This window comes from Alosa sapidissima, chromosome 12 (assembly GCF_018492685.1).
Source record: "Alosa sapidissima isolate fAloSap1 chromosome 12, fAloSap1.pri, whole genome shotgun sequence".
NCBI classification, from domain to species: Eukaryota; Metazoa; Chordata; class Actinopteri; order Clupeiformes; family Clupeidae; genus Alosa; species Alosa sapidissima.
The window spans coordinates 30,670,187-30,696,555 of NC_055968.1; the positions used below are offsets into that span (position 1 = coordinate 30,670,187).

General features: G+C 41.6%; 2 protein-coding genes and 1 long non-coding RNA gene across 5 annotated transcripts; 1 reads left to right on the forward strand and 2 right to left on the reverse strand.

Moving 5' to 3' along the window:
* The first annotated feature begins 1,954 nt into the window (after window positions 1-1,954).
* On the forward strand, window positions 1,955-17,661 carry LOC121677636. The gene is made up of 3 exons (XR_006021056.1): window positions 1,955-2,086; window positions 4,139-4,143; window positions 17,651-17,661. It is a non-coding gene; the product is annotated as an uncharacterized LOC121677636 (long non-coding RNA).
* zgc:77486 (uncharacterized protein LOC405808 homolog) lies at window positions 4,278-12,785 on the reverse strand. 2 transcript variants are annotated; one of them, XM_042056507.1, is made up of 6 exons: window positions 12,679-12,785; window positions 10,833-11,040; window positions 10,383-10,488; window positions 10,087-10,208; window positions 9,175-9,282; window positions 4,278-8,173 (listed from the first exon to the last, which is right to left on the reverse strand). In XM_042056507.1, exons 2-6 carry the CDS (start codon window positions 10,990-10,992, stop codon window positions 8,025-8,027), a joined length of 645 nt encoding a protein of 214 aa, XP_041912441.1. In that variant the 5' UTR covers window positions 10,993-11,040; window positions 12,679-12,785; the 3' UTR covers window positions 4,278-8,024. The 2 variants fall into 2 exon arrangements, with proteins under 2 accessions (XP_041912441.1, XP_041912440.1); XM_042056506.1 differs by having other exon boundaries at window positions 10,087-10,211.
* plin3 (perilipin 3) lies at window positions 13,532-23,794 on the reverse strand. Of its 2 annotated transcripts, none has more exons than XM_042056503.1 (8): window positions 23,694-23,794; window positions 21,085-21,175; window positions 20,587-20,782; window positions 18,633-18,715; window positions 17,838-18,042; window positions 15,180-15,595; window positions 14,756-14,974; window positions 13,532-14,158 (listed from the first exon to the last, which is right to left on the reverse strand). In XM_042056503.1, the coding sequence occupies exons 2-8, from the start codon at window positions 21,160-21,162 to the stop codon at window positions 14,012-14,014; spliced, it is 1,344 nt and encodes a 447-aa protein (XP_041912437.1). In that variant the 5' UTR covers window positions 21,163-21,175; window positions 23,694-23,794; the 3' UTR covers window positions 13,532-14,011. The 2 variants fall into 2 exon arrangements, with proteins under 2 accessions (XP_041912437.1, XP_041912439.1); XM_042056505.1 differs by lacking the exon at window positions 23,694-23,794 and adding an exon at window positions 21,423-21,445.
* Window positions 23,795-26,369: the final 2,575 nt, after the last annotated feature.

The window sequence follows — 26,369 nt, forward strand, 5'->3', positions numbered from 1 at the left end:
TAATACTAGAGGTCTAAACAATTACAGAATACATGTTAGGCTATGACTAAAACTCCAGGTTGGGTTCAGCAATGAGCCAAGACTAGACTCTGACTAGGGAAGAGCAGAAATAACCAACTGTTGCTGCTGCTGCAGCTTCCCCTATCATGACAACAGCAAATTTTATTTTGTGGTCATGACACATAAGGCCTACTTCGCGTTTGTACACTGCAACTTGGAGTGGATATCACATGAGCAGTTAATTTCGGTAGTGGTTTAGAACAGCTGACAAAGCAATAAAAGGCCTCAAAGGATTTGTCCTACAACTCCCTTTCACTCAAAATATGTCTGATTATTTTTAGTACAAATAAAACATAGAAGGCAACCATGCATAATAAACATGATTTGAATGTTTGATGCTTATTATTGTACATCATACAACCCTAAGTTTGGAAAAAAAGATCACTGGGAACTGGTTGCTCTGGGTCTTTTTATATTCTCTACTGGACAGGTAATTTCACTCAGACTCAATCACAATCAGTCTTAAATTGATGTACAGAGGAGAGAAAACAAGACTGAAATTTGTCTTGGTTGTCTAATGTGTAGCTCAAAAAAAGCTTATCGCCCATTTATTTTTCCATCACATTGTTAAACCCTTTTCACATTTTAATTTCGTAATTTTTAAAAACAAAGGTTGATATGTTTAATCAATCATTAAAAGCATCACATAAGTCATTCATTTTAACAAATTTCATTCACAACATTCAATCCTGAGTAGGCTACAAAGCAGATGTTCATTAACGCCCTCCCATTATCCGGTAGAGATGGTGCAGGTGACCTATGAGCCGAGAGACTAATAGAAGTACCATTCAGTGGAAGAGCAGGCGGGAGACCCCAGCAGGAGCAGGACACTCGGTCCCACCCTCTTGGCGCTGTTGCACAGGTTTCACTCACAGCAGCTCAGCCCAACAACCAGTGTCTGTCTGAGTGGACACATCCCACATCCCCTCCACACACTACTGGAGGAACCTCCTATGCAGTAGTCTGAAAAGTTGTGGGTTCAATTCCAGGCTTCCACCATTGTGACCTTGAGCAAGGCATTTAACCCCAAGTTGTTCTGGGGACAATGTAGTCCCTTATAGAATTGACATATGTAAGTCATTTTGGATGAAAAGTATCTGCTAAATGTAAATGTAACTTAGAGCAGTCTATTTAAAGGGAAACTACTCCAGTCTAAGAACAACATAGGGTTGAAATATTTGAATGATAAAGAGAGTTTTTTCTTCGTTTGGGATCACCGCAATTATGTCAATTGGTGCTGTTTTGAGCAAGATTGGACAGCATATAGCATAGCCTTTGGGGCAACTTTGTTTTGGGGGCAAAATATATTACCTATGAAGGACAACCTTTTACCTATGAAGTTGTTAACTATGCTAAAAAAAACATTAAACATCAACGCTACTATGGAGAGGGCCTCTGCAGATATTCGGAAGTAGTTTTACCTTTGTAATTGTAAATAAAGGGAATATACTGTGCAGTCAGTGTCATCACAGTCTCGTGAGGAGAGTCTGTGAAGAGAGATTATTGAGCCCTCCTCCTTTTGCGTCTATTGACAGTAGCTTGTGCTCATTCAGTAATCAACAGTTTGACTGCACAGACCCTGCTGGGACAGATGGAAACATGGCTCCAAAGGTACAGCATTTTTTTTTTTATAAAGAAAATATGAAAACTCTGGAATTTAATTTAACATAAATATTTTACAGATCTTTAATTTTGGGGTCTAAATATTATGTATTTTGAGCAGTAACAGTGCAGTAAACCCCTTTCATGGATTCTATCTGCTTTGACCAGGATTGATCCAGTAAGCGCAGTTCCCAATACACCAATGTGGAGGTGTCTCTCTGTGCACCCTTCCACAGCCCATTGTCAGCATTGTCTCTGTTCTTGGACACCAGCCATGAGCAGAGGCATGTTAACCCTTAAAGGTGTAGGTTTTTGAACATTCTAAGTTCCGCAACAATTGAAGGTTCTAAAATTCTATGTTGAATTCAATGAACTGAGATATTCTTTAGAACGTTAATTTCCCAGCATTCCGTACTCCTTTAATGTTGGAACTTATTTTTAGAGTTCAGTTAGATCATTTCACCTTTGGGAATTTCAACCCCAGGAAAAAAGTTGACCCACTAAGTGGAATTCTTCAGCACAAAATCAGGAAAACCAACAAACATGTTGAGTTGTATGGAGCGGCCAAAATCTTCAGAGAAAATCTTCAGGCTAAAGAAGTGTCATTCCCTCCTGTTCACTATCTGCCTAGGCCTTGAAGAGAGGAAGGAAGGTAACAGGCTGAAAGTGGTTGACAAATGGGTTGTCTTGATCCACTCATATATTCTCTTACAATAGAGCCGAGTTCAATGGTCACTCTCAAGAATGGCAAATTTACTTTAATGTCTAGCCAGCACGTCATGCTAAAATATTTTGGCCCTTTGAAAGGATTTCAATTTTCCATTACCTATCTACAAGAGAACTCATAACAGAATGCACTGACTTTATAAACAGTCCTTATAACCTGTGTGCACTTGCAAAGTTTACAATACTTCAATGTCTCTGTACTAGGATCCCACTCCACACTACCACTGAAGTGTAATGATATTTAGAGCCTTGTCAGTGGTTTAAAGATAGCAATTTGTTTTGACATGATTCCATGCCCCTTGCGCTACAAGCAATAAGCCATTTTGTTGTTAACACAAAAAAACGGTATAGCTCAAAACTGCTTTGATTAACATAGTTTTGCTTCCAAATGAAAGTTTGAAATCATCCATAAATAGACCCTAGGTTGTATTAACTCAGGATCATCCCTTTAACATATATTTCTTGAATTTCCCCTTGGGGGATCAATAAAGTATCATGTATCTATCTCTATCTATCTATAGTTAAGCTATAGTGCCAGCTAGCAACTGTTACACCCAGCCCCCTAAACCTAGGTGAATTGAAGTTAATCATCCTAGAAGTATTTTGTAAGAGTTGTTTATCATCACTAACCTACTAGCCTCACTTTAACTACCGATGTATCTACTGAAACAGGATAATCTCCTATGATAGAACCCCCCCCCCCCCCCCATTCTAAAAAGCCACAGGATGAATGATTGTTTGTAATGCCATTTGATTTGGTATAATTATATATAATAAGCACACAAACCAGTTGAAATCAGACACAACAGACATAAATGAATTAAACATTCTCCATCATCCCTGCTGCAATATAAACTTCCCTGTGCTGCAGTGGTATTTTGGAGGTGAGGACAAAGTCCTTTTAGGCAAGTCCCTCCACTCGGCAGCCATATTGCAATGCTTTTTGGGCACTCATCGGGCATCCTATTCGGCAGAAATGCGCGTGCGCAAGGCTTCACGACACCAATCTTGCTCCAGTGGTGAGTTCACAACAAATGATTGTCACAATGTCTTCACAACACACCATATGATTGGCTCAATGTATTCACATCACACCACATGATTGGCTCAATGTATTCACATGACGTCTGCTTGGAATAGGTAAGGTGTACCACAGAGCTGTACTGTGTTTCAATCTCACTTTCTGTTCACTCTCATAAAGAGCCATTGACCATGGTCTGAAAAACGTGATATGAGAAATTGATCCCACCCCTACACTAAAGACTACTTGCAGGATTGTCTCCAGGGTTTTTGGTAATGCCACTGCCCACAGGTTCATAGTCACAGGATGGCAATCGTAATATGGAGGCGCCCAGGAAAACACAAGGGCTTACACAAAAAACACAAGGTTACACAAGGGCTTCTCTATTCATTTACTCCTCTTTAGTGTGTGAAAAACAGCAATAAATATTGATGATCACTGATTATAGATGCAGGAAAAAGGCATCGATCTCAAGCCTATGTTGTGGTGACTATACCACACAGGTCTACACACTGACAAAATACATGCTATGAATGAGATTCCAAGCACTGGTTGGCACTGGCCAAGTCTGGTTGGTTGGTTATGCATACAGTCTGTACTTTGGTTTCCACAAGGTACCAAGACTACCTAGACTCTGACCAGGACAGAGCCCCCCCCCCTATCATGACAACAGCAGATCGGTGTCTGGATATTTGGCTACATAGTAGTGGACATCACATGAACAGTTAGGGTTGGTTGTGGTTTTGAACAGCTGACAACGCAATAAAAGGCCACAAAGAACAATCATTGATTGAGATATGTAAAAGCAACTCCCTTTCACCCAAAATATGTTTCATTACCTTAAAGACGAATAAAACAGAAGGCAGCCTTTTAAATTTAAAATAAACTTTGTGATTTTATTGTTTTATGCTTATTCTTGCACATCATACAATCCTAAGTTTGAAAAAAAAAAAAAAAGAGAAGATAACTGGAGGTGTGTCTGGGGACTGGTGTGTCTGGGGACTGGTGTGTAGGAACTGGTCACTCAGGGCCTTTTTATATTCTCTGCTGGACAGGTCATTTCACTCAGACTCAATCACAATCAGTCATAAATTATTTTGATGTACAGAGAGAAAGCAAGACTGAAATGTGCCTTGGTTATGGTATATATGTATATATGTATGTGTGCGCAATGCAATATATATATATATATATATATCTTATGATGGCTTCTGTAGCTCTACAGCTCTGGTGGAATTTAAAGTAATACAGAGGTATGAATGCATATCTAGGACAGATTTAAAAAAAAAAAAAAAAAAAAACTGTCTGGCAAAGCGGGTGGCTATCAGACGAGACGGACAAACCATGTAATTAGGCAAACACTACAAGAACAGAAGGCCGCATGAAATGCTAAGGATAGTGGCTGTTTGCCCACTCGCCCGCCTACCACAGGGGCTAGACGTGGTCAATTCCACAGTTAAAGATAGCTTAGCATGAACTTGTACAGCGCCTCTGGCTACATTCACATTACCCCTGTGCAGCCCTCTCCCTAGAAAACGCATGCCAGCGGGGCGAATCATATGACATCGAAGACATTAGTCCCTGTTAGAACAATACCACCCAAAACCAAAACACTGAAAGCACGTCATACTTTTCTGGACTGCAACTTCTATTCTAAGATCAGGATGTATGCCTCTTTTTAAAAGGCAAGGCAAAGTGAGCAACAGCACTGAAAGTTATTGGCCTTCTTCCACACTCTCCTTAACTTGTCAACTAGAGGAGAGTCTAAAGTCTAAGTTGATATGAAGGTTGGGGGGGGGGGGGTCCTGATCCCTTGTTATACTGTCTTTGCCTAGGGCAGACATGGGCAACCTCATCGCTTCCATGCCAAGTCACTAAACCATTTAGTCCTGCCGCGCACGAAGTCTTTTTTTTTTTAGCTGGCAGACGCGACTGAGGATAACACCCCAATCAAAGATCAGTCTTAAAATAAGTCTTTGCCATTTCCCGTTTCCATAAAATGTCATTTGGTTTAGACTACGTCAGATGGACCTCAAACCATCAAACGAAATGACATTATTATGGTTCACTCTGGCTTTGTCCGTTCTGCCTCCATTATCTGAGCAAATTGGTTGCACTGAGGTAAATGTCCTGCCACACACAATTGCTAGACAAGTACTGGAAAATAAAGGTCACGTTCTCTGCTTCTCTCTCGATACTTCTCAGGCTATTTTTTGTCTAAATATGCTCTCTGACTAATAGCACAGTGATTAACCAATTCTGGCGAACTCCTCTGGAACAGAATGAATGTTGTTAGTCTTAGACGGATCTTGATGGATGAGTCATTGAAAATGTGCACATCAGAAGTCACAGCCTCGCAAGACAATGTTAAAAAGACAAACACCCACCCATTTCCAATCCCAGCCCTTTGAAAAAAAAAAAGAAAAAAAAAAAAGAAAAACCTTACCCCACAGAAACAGGACACGGTCATAACCTGGGAGGAAAGAAATATATAGAAAAAAGGAAACCACTGGACCACTCTCCTCTCTTATGGATCATTTGATAAACACTATACACTCACACACATTAATGTTTTTCAGATCATTGACCCCCCCCCCCCACCCCCAATATTACCATATAACATTCTACATTAGGATACTATAAACTAAATGAATAGTAGCCAGATGGTATTTACATTGGAGAGCATAGCAGTCTCATTAATTTGGCCTTGTTCGGGTGAGTCAGCTCCATGCACTTGAACTGAATGCAGTATGCTCATCTTTTACATTCTCGATTGTGTGTTTGTAATGGCGCACAGTCAAGCAAGGGGCTCCTTCCAAGGCAGCAGCCAGCAATGGGCCGAATCTGGCCCTGATCCAGGTCAGACGCAGTCCAACATTAGCCGCAATCTGGGTTAACAGGATCAAACACAGCTGAGTCTGCATTGGCATGCAACTCTGTAGTCTGTTTTTTTTTCTCTTTACACTACCTGGAAGTGGATGCATTTTCCTTAAAAACCTTGTTAAAGCACAGAGTACAGTAGAACTGTTGAAAGAGACACATATACAGTCATGGCTAGAATCGAAGCAGAATCACACTTAAAACGAATTGTGAGTCGGTTATCATTCATTGGTCTGCTGGTGAAAATCAAACATGAAAGATTAAAGATGCTGTAGTTGTCCCTTAGTTCCATGCTTCTGCAGGTAGCGCTTTAACAGGAGCAGCGCAATGCATCTGCTGCAGGCTACATATCCACTGCCACAAGTAACACACAGCCCGCTAGCTCCTCCGTACTTGTTAGATCAGGTTTTGACTGAATGCTTCAATTTCCGCACTTTTATACTGCTGTTGTGCTCAAGAAACTGAAACATTGTATTCCTTTGTGCTTTGATCTGGGATCTAGTGTCTACTTCTGTCCAGGCTCCTTATATTTGTTGAAAATATTAACAGGTCCTTCTACTCATAATCACATAATAGAATTTGTATGTATGTATATATATATATATATATATATATATATATAATAAACACATATATATGTATGTATATTTCTTCAAATGGTTACATAATCAGATGGAAATGGTTGAATATAATTGAAAGACTAAGAACAAATCTCTTCTTTTTTTCCTGACACATGCTGCCAATCCTCCAGCCAACCAGCCAAATGATAATAAAAAAATAAATAGAATGCAATCACACAATTCAAGCTAACTACAATATATTAATATAGATCTTCTGAAGTCATACGCTCATTAAAACAGAAAGGTAGGGGAAGAGCAAAAATAACCTGAACTCACTCACTCATTTATGTCAAGGCTCTCTCTCTCTCTCTCTCTCTCTCACAACAACCCTCCCCTCCCCCCCCCTCCCTCCCTCCAATAACTGTCCATGCCCCCCAAATTAGTATGATGTATGATAAGTCAATATATCAAAGACAAACAGTTTTTGTAAATGCAAAGGCTGGGGATATCCGACATGGTAATGAATAATTCACTAAATAAACGAAAAGAGAAAGCAAAAAAAAAGGAGAGATGGGGAGGGAGTTGACGTGACAGTTGCTGGATATAGGCTTCTTGTTTGAGAGTTCTTGCGAGTGCAAACACCGTGGTAAAGCCTGGCTCTATCTTAGCAAGCTCCTGCTGGCCTGTCACAACCCCCCCCTAGCACGTATTCTTGACCCAAACCCAACTCCCGAGTCTCTGTCCATGCGTGGATCCCAGTCTCTTACATCTACTGTCGAGGGATAACATGAAAATCAACTGGCATCCCAGAATAAAAAAAAAGGGAAAAAAAGGGTAAAATCTAAATGTCTTCCCTCCCCGAAGCAGACTACTGTCCACCAAACCCGACTGTGCTCCCCCTGACTCTCAAGCAAACACACACACACACACACACACTCATACACACACAAAATGTTCAGTCACTCACGCCTTCACTCCAGGAGAGAAAGGGAGAGAGCGGTGTGGGGAAGGGCTGGACCTGGGCTGTAACACTGCAAAGCCCACCCACCTTATATCCTACCATGAATAAATGAAGCCATTTTATCAGGTATTATCTGTGCCGCCATTGCTCCAAACTTGCAGGTCAAACGTTTCGTTTGTTTTCATTTCGATCTTTTCGCTACGTCTCTCAGTCCTCATAACTTTTGGATCTTCTCGGCCACCACGATGGGGTTCTCCTTGCGGATGCGGGCGGCCGCAGCACCTCGGTAGTCGTAGGGACAGTCGTGTTTGTCAGAGTAGCGGTGGATGGCGCAGAACAGGTTGCCACAGCGACAGTCAAAGCCTGTACGAAGAGGTAGTGTCAAATATTCAACTTAAAAAAAAAAAAAAAAAAAATAACAACAAAATTTAACTCAATTTCTTTAATCAGCCCCCCCCCCCCCCGCCATCTCTCACTTACGGACATTTTTGACCAACACAAAGAGTACCAACTCCAGAATAACAATTGTGCTCACAGTCAGATAGGAAGCAGAGTGGCCCTCGTTTCTCCCTGTTCTTCAAACGTAGTGTGAATTTTAACAGTAAGCGCCGCCTCACTGGCTGCCTTTGAGGAGGGACCGCGTGGCGTGGCGTGGCGTGGCGTGCCGTGGCGTGGCGGCAGACAGGTGCGAGTCGGCAACGCTGCGCGAAATGCACCACTGGCCTGCAGTATGCTGCCTGACATCAGCAGCCTTTTGAGGGGAAGGGATAGCCACTCACCAGTCCACTCACTCACAAAGGGAGAGAAGCAAGACCGGGGGACACGCGCAGGTGCTAGCTGCTCTGCGGCAAGGAAGTGTTTCCATTCAGCCGGCCAGAACGTTAAAACAGTAGTAAAGTGATAAGCGGGCACTGCTGAGGATGAGGCTGCTGACTTATTATTATTCATTGGCTTCTGTTTACTTAGATTAAGGACTCCATGCTATTTTTGCAAAGGCCTCGATAAAAGCCCTTGTGGACTGATTCTCAAATAGATGAGCTAGCCAAGGTCCTGCGCTGCCAGAATAGCTTACATTTTTACAAACATTTACACATTACTTCAAGTTTTCCTACTTCTGCCTTTAATCGGATATCGAAAGGAAATCTCTTGAGCACAGGTGTTTCTCCCACAAAATGATCTGTAAAGGATCCAAGACTAACTGAGAGGACAAAGGCTGTTTAGGGAACTATGCATATTTGCTCACCACAGAAGAATCCAGCAGCAACTACTGCCAAGGGCAAAATTAAAAGCTTACCAGTGCAGCTTTGGGAAGATCCTATGAACGCTTTGAAGTGGGTCATAAATAAAGACGCACACCATCTCACCTGTGAGACCAACTTTTTTCCGGCAGGTAAAGCAGCGGTTCTTCTTCTTGTTTTTGTCAGGTGTCTGTTCCCCATCAGACGAAGCCTGCGCTGCTTCTCCAACGGGTCCTTTGAAAAAACAAGTCAGAAACCGTCACCGACAGACAGACTCTCTATGACAACACTTGCACTGCTCAACATATAGCCAAACAATGACTTTCTATGGAAGACATATTCCATTTATAAACCACTAAGCACTTGCATTAAATTGAGTGCACCTGAATAAAATTCCAAATAATAAAATCTGGAGTAACAAGAACACAACCAGTATTATATATATCGAATCTGAATAACACTGAACTCAGTTCAACGTCATTTAGCATATATTTGCTTCCTACATAGCAGCAGCATCATCATCAGAGAGCTCTCCTATAGACCCTTTCAACAATAAAAACAAAAACAATGCTTGAACGTTCTATTTGGTTCCCAATCTACTTCCTCTGCATTAAGATAACATATCAAGATAACATATGGAATGTTAAAACGAAAGCCTTCTGGGGCCAACTATGATGCTGATAATGGAACTCTCTTGAAAGGGTCTATAATATCAGTGAAGAATGCAGGTGTATCCAGAACTGGAAGATGGGGCTGTGCAGGTGGTTAGCATATTGAAAACAGCACATGACAGCCAGAGTGCTCACCTTTGACCTTCCCTCCAGTATAATCAATAACTTTTTGATTCTTGTTTGCAACAAGAAAACTGGTTGAGAACTAAGACTGCAGATCCCTCGTTGCATGATTGACCTTTTTAAGGATCCGCAACTGTTCTGGGTAACAACAAGCAATTCAGAGTACAGAATCCATCTGCTACTCACTGACCTTTGAGGTGGATGCAGAAAGATAAACATGAAGAGGAGGAGTGCAGGATCTAACCTGACGATTTAGATGAGCCCTCATCCTCTTCCTCTTCCACGTCGGCTCGGTCCGAATCAGTGGCAGCAGTGTCCTGGGAGATGCTCATGGCGGTCATCTGTTGGGTTACTGGGCTGGGCGAACTACTGCCATAGAGAGATGAAGATTATTCAGCTACGGCAAACAAGAGAGTGTAACAAAATATTTCTTCAGTGGTTTTTTGTTACTATGTGTAAGACATATTTGTGGAGTAGTGTTATGTGGTGTCTTATTTCGGTTGTCAGCTAGTTCAGGGATGACAAGTGTAATCTTCCTACCTAGATGTCCTTTCTTCAGGCTGAGCTGGCCCTTCTGTGGCAGGTGCTGGAATGTTCTCCACAGACACACCTGAAGTTCCCGGAGACCCCACCGGAGACGTAGCGGCTTGTCAGAAGTACAAAAGAGCTACGTTGAATTTCACCAACAAGTACAACGACACGTGTCACACCATCTAACAGTACAATCAAAGCTTGTATAAAGTAAATTATAATAAAGTAAAATAAAAGTAGGATGGATTAACATAGAGATTCCAGAGTTTCCAAAATCAACATGTGTGTCGGGACTTGTTTTGGATGAACAAACAAACGAAAAAAAATAAATTAAAACAAAACACTCTCTTGCTGACTAATGCCAGGACTGGCAGCCAGGGGGGCTACCCTCTTCTCCAGCCCCTTTTAGCAGGCACTCCCACCACCCCCTCTGGGTTCTTCTCCCTCCCATCGTCCTACCTTTTTCACCTGGAGGGCTGGATCGCCCCCCTCCCTGTTGCCTCTGCAGGTGTTCCTTGTAGCAGACCGAGCACATGCCGTTGGTGCGAGGATTACCATAGAAACCACAGCCCATAGTGCAAAGCATTGGCACCTGCGTCTGATTGGTCTCCTGAGCCATGCTCTCTCTCTCACACAAAAGGGGTAAGGGGGATGGGAGAGGACAGTCCTGAAAGGGGGTTGAAGAGTTAGAAAAACTAAGCACCCACTAACTTACAGATGTTAACAATTGTACAGTTTGCTAAAAGAGCTTGGAGATCGGCATTGGAGCATGAGAGCAGTTCTAAATACAATGGCAAGAGCTAATATATGAAATGCAAAGAAATGTTTGGGGGTGATTATGAGATGCCACCACAACTGGTTCAGGTGAAGCTAGTCCAGTTTCTCTGTCCACAAACAGATTTGCCAGGACATGTAACAGCTATCAGGACATGAAGTGGAACCAGAGACTGATAGAGGAGCTACAAAGATGATAACCTTGTTAAAAAAAAAAAAATGGAAACACGATCACACTGAACACAGACCAAAAAATCCTTGAGATTTTAATAGTTTAACAACCCTCTGTTCACACAGGAAAAGGTATGCCCTGTCCTCGACAAAGTGTTTTTGTCCAGCTTGACATTTATGTCTGAATTTGTCATATCATAATACAAACTATGTATATACTGTGACGTATAACTGGGATTTGATAAACAAAACTAACAAGAAAGATAACCTGGGAAGGAAATTGCCCTAACGTTTTCAACGGGAAATGTCACTTTGCTTGATGACAAGGATATTTGCCAGAAAACAAAAATATCGCATAACGACACCTATTGTTCAAACGCTGGAAAAACGTTAGGTGGTCAAATTGTTCCCGTTCCCAAGCTACCGACAATAGGTTCCCCAATCTGGCAGACAGATAGTCACACAGGCAAACACTCACAAGTCCATCTCACCTACTTAACGTTTGCTACCTTGCCATGTCTACCTAGTGACAAGTGCATAGAATGATCCAAAGCCGAGGACGCAGATAACAAACAAGCAAGTTAACGAATTCCTTGGTTGTTAAAATGGTATATCTCAATCTATAAGTCAACAAACAAAAGGACCTGAATTGCTATCCACCATCGTATAACGTTAACTAACGTTAGGTCAGTCCGTTGGTTTGAAAAGCAAGGAAGGGCTTAACCAGGATCGAGATGGTTAGACATTCAACACTAACGTTACCAGGCCAAACAAACTTTCATAACGTTACAGTTACCAGTGTGGTAACTGTAAGTATTATGTTCCTATACGGTTGCCAAATTGTTTGGTATCAACACTAACCTTTCTGGGACAACTGGCTAACCAACATTAGCAAACTAGCATTGCTAACTAAAGCTGAAGCTGATTGGGGAACAGCTAGCTACACAAACCCCCCCAGGTTTGTCCGCAATTCGGAAAAACATTTTGTCTGACTCGAATATTATCTGACCGAAGTAGAGAAACAAATGTGACAGCAACACTTAACCGTCAAGTACATTACATACAATATCCATACTGATCAAACTGAATCGAAATTCGGCGTATACTATAGACAATCATAGGTTGAATTAGTTTTCTTTGAAGTCGCTACCCTAGCGAAATTTGACTATCGCTGGCTGTCTAACTAGCTGGCTAGCGAGGTTAGCTATCGTTAGCTGTTGTTGATAAAGAATTAGCCAGCTGGCTAGGTCGGTCGCTAACCAGGCAAGTGATGGCACGCAGACAGACGGGAATCTATCGCAGATTGTATCAGCACGCCCATATCAAACTTTCCCTGCTTTATATTTTCAATCAACATTACCTGTAATACGAAGTAATCGACGACCTTGATTCTTAGAAATACACTGGTAGCTAATCAGCTCCGTCTGTGCGCGCGGCCTTCTCCCCCCACGGCTACCTCCCGTCATTACGAACAACGACCGTGACGTCACTCTAAAGCAACAATTCATTTTATCATACAAGTGAAGTCGTATTATCAAAATATAATCTGTAAAAAAACAACATTGGGTGATAATGTCACAATTGCAAGTTCTACCCCAACTCAGATACAATGAGTGTTAGAGCGTGTAATGTGGAGAATAGCATTTTTCAGCACATCACATCACAGTAAAAATAACAATGCACATTTGAGATCAGTAAACATTCTGGAATGGACACGCGTTTTCTCAATGCAGAACACACCACCTAGACTGGGGACACCCAGTTCGTATGGGTATTCCTATCCCAGGCCACACAGTACAGACCACCATAAAGAAAGGGGCTGGAAGTCCAGTTGGGACCGGTAAAGTGTCGATGTCACACAGTGAACTCAAATCCAGTAATAATAATAATAATAATAATAATAAAATAAACTATGTAGTTTTAAATTCACATCTTCTTCATGATAAAACATAGTTCAATTAATAACCGTTATCATTGCAGTCAGTGAAAGTGGCGACATGCAGAACCTTTCTTGAATTTCCCCTTGGGGATCAATAAAGTATCTATCTATCTATCTCTAACCCAAGGTCACCCATTGGATTATGGTATGTACGCCTTTGGTAGGCTACAACTTCAGCAGATATGGTATATGGTATAAAGGATCTGTCAAATTAACTTGTAAATTTCAGTCCAGTGCTGGTCGTAGAGTAAACATGATTCAAAACATCTCAGAATTATAGAATAATTCTTTATTAATACATGTACAACAACCTCTTATTATTTTTAAATACCAGTATGCAATCAAAATGTAATCACTCCTTGACCTTGTCAAGTAAAGCAAAATGCTTTGAGGAAAATTTGTAAACTGTGATACAGTAGGCCTATCTTGAAAGTATTTTTAACAGGATGCTTACATTGTCTAATGGATCACACCAGACAATATTTAAATTCAATTTTAGTGACATACTGTCAGCCCAACATTATATTAGAATTAATTATTTTTTCTTAGAATACTTTATGAATGTATTCTTTATTAATACAGGCACAGACACTTCTTGAATTAACCTACTTAATGTAAACACACTATTTAATAGTGATCCAACAGCACAGTTATCAATCCTGTTACTCTTGGCACTTGGAGAGTATGTAGGCACTTGGAGTATAGGCACTGGGAGAGTATAGTTTAGTTGTTTGCCATCTCTGAGGCTCAGTCTTCAGGCCTGACTTGGGGGAGCTGGCTGAGCTGTGGCCTCTGCCTTCCCTGGTTTCTCAGTGTTCTGGGGTGCGAAGGGCCCCACCAGCCAGTTCAGAGGGGTGTTGTGGAGCAGATACTCCACCACTCCATCCAAAGACTGTCGCACCTGAAGCAAAAGGAAGAATACTAGTTATTGAAGCTAAGGGGATTTAGTGCTCAGGCTAAAACCATTATACCTGTCCTAAGCAATCCCTGTATCTGACTAGGGCAGTGTAAACCCGTGTAAAAATGAGAATCCTTTACTATAATAGACATTTTCCCGACATTGTCAGCATAAACCTATAAAAAATACGATACATAGCTGAAATACATGACAGCTAATGGCACATGTATAGCAATGGCTGAGCTGCTGTCAGCCCATGGGCCAAGTGGAAACTATGCACAGAGAATCGCAGGCTCAGTCCCTGCCTCAGTCATTGCAAGCGCCTCTTGATTAATCACCCACTATGTGGATACTGTTTTTAGAATTGATTTAGATTAAGTGTTATTTAGTATAATTTGTATTTTAGTATATTTAGTATATTCTTTATCTTCTACTGTCCTTATTGCTTAGTTGTGTTTTTTATATTATATACTTTTAATTACTTTTTCTGATGTTAGTGAATGTGTGTGTGATGTCTGTATGCTACTGAGACCTTGAATTTCCCCTGGGGATCAATAAAGTATCTATCTATCTATCTATCTATCTATCTAGTCCGGGCACCTGTGTTATCTGGTTGCGTGTCTGCTGTAGGAGTTGTGGCGTGAGGGTGCTGGCGTTGCCCAGGGAGCGCTGGAGCTCCTCTGCGGTGCGGCGAGCGTTGAGCAACTGCTCCTGCACGGTGCTGGGGAGACCCTGTGCACTGGACACCACCGTGGAGCAGGCCGTTCGCAGCTGCCCCGTCAGGTCACGCGCCATGGATAGGGTCCAGCTCTCTAACTGCTACAGGAGCACACACATGCACATACACATTTTGAGTTCAGGAATTGAATAGAAGAGAAAAATGTTGTTTGCTTGGGTGCAAATACGAGCACTCAAAGAGGAAGATATTTCTCTTAGGGGAAACAATGTTGGTGAACAAGGTAAATAAAGGGGCCAATTATTGAGATGATTTCTAACATATTGGAAATAATGGAGCACATGGTACCATTCCCTGGTTGCTGGTCCCATCCACTTCCATGCTCTGCTCCCCCTGCGTCCCTTCACCCTCTCCTCCCTGTAGCTGGCCCTGCTGCTGTTGCCTTTGCTGCCACTCTTTCCAGCGCTGCATCAGCTGTTCAGGAGCGCCCCCTAGCTGTTGGTTGGCGGTGACCAGAGTGGTGCGGGCATTCTCCAAGAGGTCCAGCGTGCTGCTGATCTGCGTCACGGCCGCGTGGGTGGCATCGCGGGCGTTTCGGGCACGCCCCAGCGACTGCTCCAACGCACGCTCACGCACCTTGGCAGAGAGTTTGCCCAGGCGGACGAAATAGCTGGGACTGGAGTCGGAACTGGAACCAGAACTTGCTGGACTGGAGCTCACCATGGCTGCTGCTTCTTCACTTGGGACGGGTTCAGACAGTGCAGCTGGTGAGAGGCATTAAAAAACAAAACGAATGATTAGGGGTGTACAAAGAGGTGGAAATATGGAGGCCATGTGTGCACAGAAACACAAGGCATGGTGAGTAGTATACAGGTATATTTCTGAGATTTATACTATTGAGGCTGAGAAGCCAACTATTTCTAATCACAACCCTACGGCTTTATTTACAAACCCTCAAACTGCACAATGTATCTATGAAACAAATAACCAAAGTAAATTATGTAGGACTTTCAATATTTCATCCATATTAGTAAAACAGAAGTGTTCATAATCATTGTGTTGCTGAAGTTAATTAACATGTGTACATTATAGGTTCAGATTGGTAGCCTGGAAATCCAGATCCTGGAAATCTAGAGAGATTAAGGGTCTGGCAATGACTAATGTAATGGCCCAACTCGAGGGGCGGCACCAAGCATGCATTTGAAAATCTCACTGCACGCAATTGGTTAACATTATGACCAATGTTTACTTACTGATTCCGGACAGCGCTATCATCATTTGTTTAGCTTGCCTCTGGCCCGCCTAGTGTTGCACGGTGTATCGATACTGAAAAGGTATCACGATGCCTTCACGCAAAAAACGATACGATTTCCGACGTTTTTAGAATCAATACTTTATTAAAATTAACGTTCTGTGTCTGCCTGAACTGCTGCTTTCACTGCTCCGTGCACGCATTTAGGCAAGTGGGAGTGTCAAGCAGGCAGCTCTGAGTGAGTGAGTGCGCAGCCAACGTCAACATACAGTAGTTCTTTGCCGACCGTCCTCGGCCTTGTGGATAAAATACAAGGTAAAGTGAAATCTGCAACTATTTCGGATACATCACGAATAGTGAAGATCAGGTACACAGAGGCCCGTTTGTGAAATATGTTTCAAAGTAATTTAAAAGCAGTAGGCTACGCATGGAACTTGGCTAAACACCTCGAATACATATCCCAACATTTTTGTTTAAAGAACGACAGGTTAACGAATATGCTATAGAAAACACGACTACATGGTTAGTGGCAAGTTCTTCTCTTCTGTCTTAGTCTAGCCTAAGTGAAACGAGTATGGTTCTCTGGCATAAAGCGAACCTTCCTTCATCAATGAATTTTGACGAGACATAACGAGCTGTAATCATTTTGACGAGACATAACGAGCTGTAATCATAGGGTGCTAACGTGATGAAAGCGCAATGTTCACGCCAGAATAACATTACCAACTTGTAAACAATCTATTTCATGTTCGGTCAGTACTACTGGTAATATTTGTCATGGCATGTAGACTGCAATTTGTTCAATAAGTATTGCCCAGATGTAGGATAGGCTACCCGAAATGCGCTAATTAAAGCCCACAGCATCAAAGCGTGTTGAGTCCTAATAATAATAGCGGGTTATTGTTACGTGGTAGCAAATCATGTTATCAAAGAAATAGACGTAGGCTAATGTAGGAATGCACACAGACATATTGCAACAGGTAATGGTGTAGGCCTATCTGACGAAGACCTGAGTGGTTGGAACGTCGTACTCTGGGCGCAAAGAAGACTATCCTCACATTTTTCCCTTTGCAACTGTCAAAGAAATCCCATGAACACGGGAAGGCCTAGGGAAGCCTATACTGTACATCAGATGGCCTAAAGATTAGGCCCCTCTGCATAGCATTCAGAGATTTGCATGCAGTAATTTCAACACTAACCTTGATCTAGCCTAGTTTGGCTATTTAAAGCTACTTTATTGGCAAAACACAACACAATGTAAATGAACTATAACAAAAAATAAAGGACTTAATCACAAAGTAGGCCTACTATTTTACTGACTATAAAAATAATAATTATGTAGGAAGTTTAGAACCCAGAATTGACCTGCACACTACAAAAGTGCACCGAATTCAACACAAATTACTCAATACACTTGGAGGAGGTATGAGTCCTTTCTTTTCCAGATATCAGGATTTCGCCGTAGTATCGTTTCAGTATCGAGCATCGTGATATTTATGGCAGGTATCGTATCGAAGTCATAATTTTGGTATCGTGACAACACTAGGCCCGCCTATATCAGACACAGAATGTGATTGGTGCACCTCGCTACAAGAGAATAAGTAATGAGCATCATTACTCATTACCATCATTACTCATTGCCAGAGTGACTCACTCAGCAAATTCAAATTGTGCTCCTGCGAGAACTCTGGATTTCCAGGGTATCAGATTTTGTGCAGTAGCTGAAAGAGTTTGTTGAGTTGCTCAGTGCTCACCCAGTTCTTTCTCGCTCATTGGCAGGTAGTGGTCCACCCAGCTCTCGGAATGACTCAGGGCCATGTTGACCCCACTGCTGACCATCTGGCTCACTGTGTTTATGCGCTCATTCACAGCTGCACGGGTCATCTCCACTCCCCCCATGACTGCCCCAATCATGGCATCTTTGGCTCCAGTGACAGAACTGTACATGTCTGACACAACCTTAAAGGAACACAATGGAAGAGTTGATATGAATGCCCCTTGGTGTCAATATTCAACGCCATTTAGCGCCCATATACCCAGTTAGTCATAAACTGACTAAAAGGGTCACGATCCTACCCGATCAACAACGTTAGCCTACATAGTGTGATATCAAACGTTCCAGACGCGCATTGGAAATGACTTAATTCTTTGTATTTTCAGCCAATGTAGAATCAGAATGAGTTTGAAGACGTTACTTTATGGTAAAAGTGAATTATGTTCCTTTAAAGACAAAAAGAAAAAAATCAGACTGACGTGCCAAAAACAATCTCTGATGACATAGTGCTGTAGCGCTATTTGATCAGTACAACCAACCACACACATATACACACACACACACACACACACACACATACACAAATGCATCAATGTGTCAAAGTGTACACACAGCAAATGCTGGTAGTAGGGACTCGATGCTACTTAACTTGCTGCACAGAGGAAGGAGATAAAGGTGTATCTATTTACTTCATGAGGCAAATATTGAACTTAGGGTTCCTACTCTAAGTCAAATTTAAAATTCCATGAGCCGTGAGAACGCTGTGAACTCCTACCTTATCTGCAGGCTGCTGTAATATGGGCAGCTTCTGCTCCACCTTATCCAGACCCAACATGGCATATTCATTCACAGCAGTAACTGAAATAGAAAAGCCATTATAGCATTTACTATGGAGGGAGAGAGCTAAGCAAAAAGGGGGAGAATTTTTGTTTTCAGTCCACAGTTTGTTTGGATTTATTAATACTTAATTATGTGCCAGATATTTTGGAAGCATTTCAGAATGGCAGTGTAAGCACAGGAAATAACTGGATAATGAGATCCCCATGCTCTATGTGCCAACAATAAAGTGAAAGCATGTGATCAAGGAAATGCTTAAGACCTTTCCCATTTTGGCTAATTAGGAGGCAGAAAGGCCTAAATCCTCTTTTTGCTATGCTGAAAACCCTGCAGGCACTCTGAAATAACTGGCCAAGAAAACATTGTGACATGGAAAACAATAGCTTGACCTTTGAGAATAACCTTATGCTATTTAGTTGCTATGCTATCTATTTATGCTAATAATGCTATTTAGTTTGATTTAATTACAATGCATTTCACACAATTAACAATCATAATGTTTTGCAGCTTTCACAGAATGATGCAAGGCTCAATATCCCAGGCCCCCCACCCACCATAGCCCAGCCAAAAGAAAACCTTTGATCAGAGTAAAAATGGGGATGCCAAACACCTAATGCCTACTGGTAATCCGGAAGAGATGGTAAAAACAGGTAGCCTGGCTGGCCATCCTATATCATTGAAATGTATAGACCCTTTCAACAATAAAAACAAAAACAATGCTTGAACGTTCTATTTGGTTCCCAATCTACTTCCTCTGCATTAAGATAACATATGGAATGTTAAAACGGAAGCCTTGTGGGGGCAACTATAATGCTGATAATGGAACTCTCGTGAAAGGGTCTATATCAAACAGTTATCCTATCTAATAACATTTTCCCTAGCCTGGCGGGCCATCCTATATCATTGAAATGTATAGTCTGGAATCGAACCATTCACCTCGCTTAATCCAAGGGGCGGGCAGAGAATTGTCTTTTAAACTGCCTAGGCATGCAATAGGCCAGCGCTATGACCATATCCGTATCCGGTCGGCAAAACGGCAAATACATCCTTCTTCGAAAGGAATGACTTAAGTGCATTGTGTTGCTCAACTTTCAAAGAAAAGCACAAGTCCAACTCCAAAGTTGACGCCAACGCCGATTCAAACAAGCGCTCTTCGTTTGCCATAGCCACCTTCCTTGTTGTTCACCGTCGCAGGACTGTCGTTATACTGTTAAGCCCGCCTTAAGACTCTCTAACAAAATAGAGCGCTGCGATTGGATGACGTACACGGCGTCAGCCAATAGAAATACCTATGGTTTGATACTAGACGTACAGGCTGAGCAAATTAATTTGCCGCCGCTAGGGTGCGTCTAGATTTCTAGGCTAAAAAACAGGGTCACTACTTCCCAAACAAGAGTATGCAACAATAGCTGCAATAATTAGTTGTCATCTATTAAACTCTCCAACTATTTTGACAACTGTCTGAATCCGACCTCCTAAATTGTACCATTTTCTTGTTTCTTTATCTCTCCGTGGCAGTGTGTTACATATTGTTGGGCCACGGATAAAACAGGACTTTTGAGACGGTCATCTTGGGCTTTGAGAGGCACTTATTCCCTACCATTTTATAGACCAAATAACTAATTGATTGATCAAAATCATAGTGTTTCTTGGTGTTTTATGTCCCCAACGTTGTCTTCAAGGCAACGCTGCCTGGAAGGCGCTATGGTTAGGCATGGGTTAAGGTTAGGGTTAGGTTTAGGATTAGGTGCCTTTAAGTTGACGGATGACAGCGCTGCCTGGAAGACGACGTTGGGGGCCATAAAACACCATCGAGCGATCGTAGTCGACAGATTAATTGATGGTGAAAATAATCTTTAGTCTAACCCCAGTGCAAGGTGCTGTGGACTCACTCTGAGGCTCCAGGCGGTCCAGGATGGGCTTGGAGCCCGTGGAAGCGGCCGCTGCTAGGGTGCACACCCCACTTTCAGCCACATCCATCACCCCCTTCAGCAGGGGCACATTCTCTTTAGTGGTGCTGTAGGCACTCGACAGCATCTGATAGGTCGAGCTTAAGAGAGGCAGGTTACCCACACGAGACACCAGGCTCTGAGAGACACAGAGAGAGAGAAAAACAGACACACACACAGAGACACACACACACACACACACACACCATATTTTATACTGCTGATATAACATCATCATTAAAATGTCTGATTGTCTTGACTAATGGATAACTTGGGCATTAACTTGTTACTTGTTTTACAAGTAATCCACAGCAAATAGAGAATGTGTTACATTACAGTTAACCATGTATACATTCAATGCTCCATTGCAGCTAAGCTGACAATCCAGTTTTCAAATAAATGCACGAGATGTTGAATCCATGGGATGACTGATCACCTCACCTGTGGATCTTGAGCTGGCTGTGAATCTTGAGCTTGCTGTGCATTTGGCTGGGGCTCAGTTTCTTTGTTGTCTGCCATTTTGTCTTGATTTCTATAAGGTGAAACAGAAACATACATATATATATATATATGTATATTTATTTCAATTCAACAACCACAAAAGAAAAGACATTTCCTTTGCTGGTGCACTCTGATGGAGACTTCATACCGCATAGAGCCCCAACCACCGGGCCGTAGCCTATGACATGAGTTTAAAAAAAATGCATGCAAACTAAATTAAATATATGCAGTTGTTTGATTGCACGCATGTTTGCATTTTGCAAGGTCTATTTTATTACGTCTGTCTGTCCCGCCTTCAACACTTTTACATATTGCCTTCAGCGCTGCGCAGCCTCAGGTCAGCTCACTTCACCTTCTTAGCGAACAGTAGTGTCACACGAAGTTAGCTAAACTGCTAGAATGAGCAACAAAAAACAAGCATCTTTAGCAGGTCATTGGCCAGAGTGTTTGAGTTGCGAGAGCCGCTGCAGAGATTTCTTACAGAAAAAAAAAGTCACCGTTAGCTGCACATTTTAGTGATGAGGACTGGGTGTCAAAACTCGCTTACCTGTGTGACATATTCGGGTTGCTTAATGACCTCAACCTGTCACTCCTGGGTAGAATGACGACTGTCTTTAAACTGGCAGATAAAGTCGCTGTATTTAAAGCCAAGCTTGATTTGTGGGGACGACGAGTGGACCGGAGTGTATTTGATATGTTCCAAACAGTAGTGGGGGTTTTGGGAGAGACTGAGGCAGGGCCCTTTCTCTTGCAGCTGGTGCGCGATCACCTTGTTGCGCTTTCAAATGAGTTTGAGCGTTACTTCCCATCCTCCAAAGATCCACGGCAAACCAATGAGTGGGTCCGCAACCCATTTGTCAATATTGAATTGTCCTAACTTGTCAGCGCAGGAGGAAGAGCAGTTGATCGAAATTGCAAATGAGTCTTAAGAGTGTGTATAAGGAAACCTCTCTGGCGGGTTCTTGGATCAAAACCAAAGCAGAATATCCCGAGATAGCCGTAAAAGCGCAGAAAACGCTACCATTTCCCATCACGTATTTATGCGAGGCCGGGTTTTCGGCAATGACTGAATGAGCAAATGACCAAATTGCGCAATCGACTGGACATTTCAAACACACTGAGGGTGTCACTCTTCCATCACCCCCAGATGGAACCTTCTTGTTGCAGGGAAACAAGCACAGGGCTCCCACTGATTATATTCGTAATGCACGTTTAGTTCCCATGTTTTGTTCCCATATTTTGTTAAGCATGTTCACACTTATAGATGTAGCTTCAAGTTGTTCAATATTCATAGTTCATATTGTTCAGTTTTCACTTCTTCAAGTTCACGTTTTTCACATGTTTAAGAGATCGTTACCTTCACTGTTCATACATAACTGGAGCTAGTTCTTTTCAAGTAATGCGCATGCACAACACATATGGAACATGGAACCCCCCCCCGCCGGTCTGTTAAAAAAAAATAGGAAACAAACCGGTCCATGGTACATAAAAGATTGGGACCCGCCCTGGCATAGAGGATCAAGTGTGGGTAACTAGACAGAAATCAAACTGAAGACATGCCACTGTGTATGTGATCTTACAAAGTTAATTTTTCATAATCTATTAATTATGACTATACGATTGAGAAACATGATGACTCGCCTCATAATGGACACACGAGAGACCATGCCTGTTGGCCTTTGGTCGAAGTATGTGAGTTGTCTAAGATAATGGTAAAGGTAAAAAGATAACAGATTTCAACAGAGATTGAACAGCCCTCTCATGTTAGTGACAGGAAAATAAGCCAATAACATGCTGACTATATCCTCTTTAGGACCACTTAGCTGTGGCAAGAGCTGCCCTCTACAGCCAAACTGAAGAACTTTTAGCAAAACCTCTATACCTGATGAGACACTCTTTACTACCACTTATGCCCATTGTATATCCGGGCCTCACATATAGAGACATAGAGCAACTAAACAAAGTGTGTCAAAGGCCAACATCTTCCCCCTAACTATCTACTCACACAATGGATTGTAGCCTATTAAAAGCGAGTGAAACAGTTTGTGAAGCAACAGAACGTGACCTGACACAATGGGTGTGTTGCCAGAATTGTGTTTCAATATAGCCCCTACCCTGTTAAAAAAGATTTCCTCTGGAATAACGTGAATCAGCTCACATTGCACATGACCCAGACACTAGCCTCGCTATGAGGCTTGATGTTAGCCTACTCCATCAAGTTTAACGTTAAGTCAATTTAGCGGTCAAAGGTAGGAAAGCGTTTTAAGTTAGGCTATAGCCTACAAATAGCCGAGTTCAAGTCCACGAACATTCATTCTTAACTTATTATCTCTGTGAGTGAGAGTCAAGATTGAACAACTTTCGACGTAGGCTAGGCCCTATTGCTTCAAAATCTTTCGCAATCTCATTTCAAGAAATAGGGCAAATTCCATCGAAACTAGATCATCTGAGCGTAATTATAGGCTACAACAATATCTTATAGATGTAATATTGTAACCCACAAAAAAAGAACAATTTATCATGTTGATCGGAAAACTGAGTGCACTGACCTGCGCGTCCGTGCGGGAAACTGTCAAGTCGCTGTCCTCTGTTGACCTGTCAGAGGCTACAATCTTCAAATGGCTGGACGCAAGCGGGCAGAGGCGGAGAAAGGAAAAGGCAACCAATCATCAAGTCTAACGAGTTATTGTAGGCGATCACGTGGCTGCCCGTGGAATTCTTTATTTTCTGTAGTAGGCCTAGGGCCTATTACTGTTCTACAAGCCCTGTACTTTACATCATTAGCCTACTTTGGTGGTTGAAATTGATTCCTTTTATCTACCCTATCCAATCTACCTATCCTAAACACAGGTTGTCTGCCCCCAGGACTGGAATAGGCTACATTTCAGGAAAATGTATAAGCTGAGAATAGCCTATGATGAGAAGGGTGAGTTTCATCTTTTAGGATGCTGCTGGTTTTCTTGAGTGTTGACCATGGAGTTGGTTGACCATGATGGTGACGTTTTCAACACAGGTCCGGATGTAACAGAGATATTACAGTTTTTACAGTTGCTAAAACACTAAACCCCATTCTCTGAATCAAATTCCCAAATGCCTGGACACGTTTATTGAATTAATCTCTTTTTTGGCAAAACCATAGACTAATTTCACCTATAGGTGCATTTTACCAAACTCGTTAACCTTTTTATATTGTTAACCAAACAAGGCGGAAGGTTAACACAATTGAAGCACAGTTGTCCCCAATGGAACACTACGACTAAAAATTGACACTTGTGTCTAATGATGTGACAACCATGTGACAGCCAGCTCAGAGTGTAAACAGGTGGCTGAACAGTACAGGTTCAACAATGGACAGAAGCTATCAGTGAGGCATTCACAGTACATTGTAGGCTGTAGCCCACTGCAATGTACTTCTCATTTACAGTACTGAAATGCCTATCTTTTCCGGCGTAGGCTACAGTTTTTCACAATTGCTAAAACACATTTTTTGAAAACACTCTTTTCTCAAAACTGTATAAACACAAATGGCCATTTTCAATACTTTATGTTTACTGGATTTACAGTAAATGTTGAATCTACTGAGTTATGAAATCTTTTTGATTTGTTTTGTTTTTTAGATGCCAAATGAATACTGTATTGTAAACAATAAACATCTCTCCTGGAGCTATATGAGATGCCCTGAACACTGTGTTTTCCATTGTTTGATGTAGTGTCTAATGACTGCTCAGTAATGTTTAGCATTCTGACTGCTTTGTGAGATGATCTGAAGACAGGGTTTGGTTCTGAGGTACAACTGTTTTGAGGCGATTGTTCAGTTTTGCAGAGGTTGGCAAAGGTTTTGGGAATGAAGTTTGAGATTTGGGATTTGTGTTTATAGTTTTGAGAAAAGGGTGGCAGGTTTCAAGAAATGTGTTTTAGCAATTGTGAAACACTGTAGTAGTAGGCCTATAGCCTAAGTCTTTACATCTTAATCGAGGAACAAGAAAACTAGCCTACAATGTTGCTATGTAGGCCTATAGCTATTGTAACCTCAAGAGGGCAGTCTTTGTTTACTAATGGCCTTGCATATACTGACCAAAAATAGTATGCAACATATTAGTTTTTCTGAAAGTTGGTCAAATCCAAATTGATACATCCTTGACCTTTACATTCAGTTCAGAGCAACAGCTTTGGTGGACATTCCTGCTGTCAGCATGCCCATTGCCCACTTGTGGCATCAGTGGTATTGTGTTCTGTGATAAAACTACACATTTTATTGTGAACAGTCCAAGGCACATCTATGAAATAATTGTGCCTTTTACTCAGCATCTTTTGATATGTCACACCTGTCAGATAGATGGATCATCTTGGCAAATGAGAAGTGCCCACTAATATGGATAAGGACAAATTTGTATCAGGGATGCAAACAGGTAAGAGGTTCAGGGACCCAGGTTTGGGTTCAGGATATTTCTCAAACCCACTCTCCATCTCTCTCCCTCACTAATTTTCTGTCATCTCTTCACTATCCTGTAAAATAAAGTCAGGCGTTATGGTGACTGACAGAGGAAGATGATTGGCACTGCTTTGTACACAACCAGTGACACAAACATCATAGGTGAACTATTTGCATCTAACATGGTGCCCACAAGCATTAAGCCATATTAGTTCTCCCTGTGCACAAACCATTTTTAGCAAGATGGAGCTCCATGGTGGAATCCGTGGAAAAACTGGCTAGGCTATGTGACAGTGGTATTCAGCTTAATGAGCAAGTGACACTAGAGTACCGTATGTCTTTTTGAATCTGATTACTGTATGCCCAGTAATTTTTGAAGAATAAAGGACTTCATACTAAATAATGATTGTAACAATTTCATTGCATAAAATAAAGTTATTCTTATAATCTTGATTGTCATTATTTTTTAAATATTCAGAATGTCATTTCGGGTAAAACATTGAATTTCACTTTTGGCTCAATAATTTTGACCATGTGTATACAACATTTCATAGAAATTTTGTGTGTAGAGTAAATGTTTTACTCTAATTAATTAAAAGTATTATTAAAATAATATTTTTTTTTCTTCAGAATACTTCATATGAATCACACTAAGCATAATGAATAAGGTCACAAAAAAGCTATAGTTGTATAATTCCATGTTCTAATGTCTGATAGTAGAAGCAAAGAAATTAAAATAAAACTATGAAATATAGCTACTACAAAGGGAAGAAAGACAAGTACACCACAAAAG

What these genes read in the sequence shown, in the direction of transcription:
- zgc:77486 (XM_042056506.1), bottom strand. Translation starts at nt 10,992, where the DNA reads ATGGCTCAGGAGACCAATCAGACGCAGGTGCCAATGCTTTGCACTATG. An exon ending in CAGCCCTCCAGGTGAAAAAG is followed by an intron (nt 10,489 to 10,832) that starts GTAGGACGATGG and finishes ACTTCTGACAAG; the next exon opens with CCGCTACGTCTCCGGTGGGG. An exon ending in GGGCTCATCTAAATCGTCAG is followed by an intron (nt 9,283 to 10,086) that starts GTTAGATCCTGC and finishes GTTTTTTCAAAG; the next exon opens with GACCCGTTGGAGAAGCAGCG.
- plin3 (XM_042056503.1), bottom strand. Translation starts at nt 21,162, where the DNA reads ATGGCAGACAACAAAGAAACTGAGCCCCAGCCAAATGCACAGCAAGCT. An exon ending in AATGAGCGAGAAAGAACTGG is followed by an intron (nt 15,596 to 17,837) that starts GTGAGCACTGAG and finishes GCCTCTCACCAG; the next exon opens with CTGCACTGTCTGAACCCGTC. An exon ending in CACGCAACCAGATAACACAG is followed by an intron (nt 14,159 to 14,755) that starts GTGCCCGGACTA and finishes CTTTTGCTTCAG; the next exon opens with GTGCGACAGTCTTTGGATGG.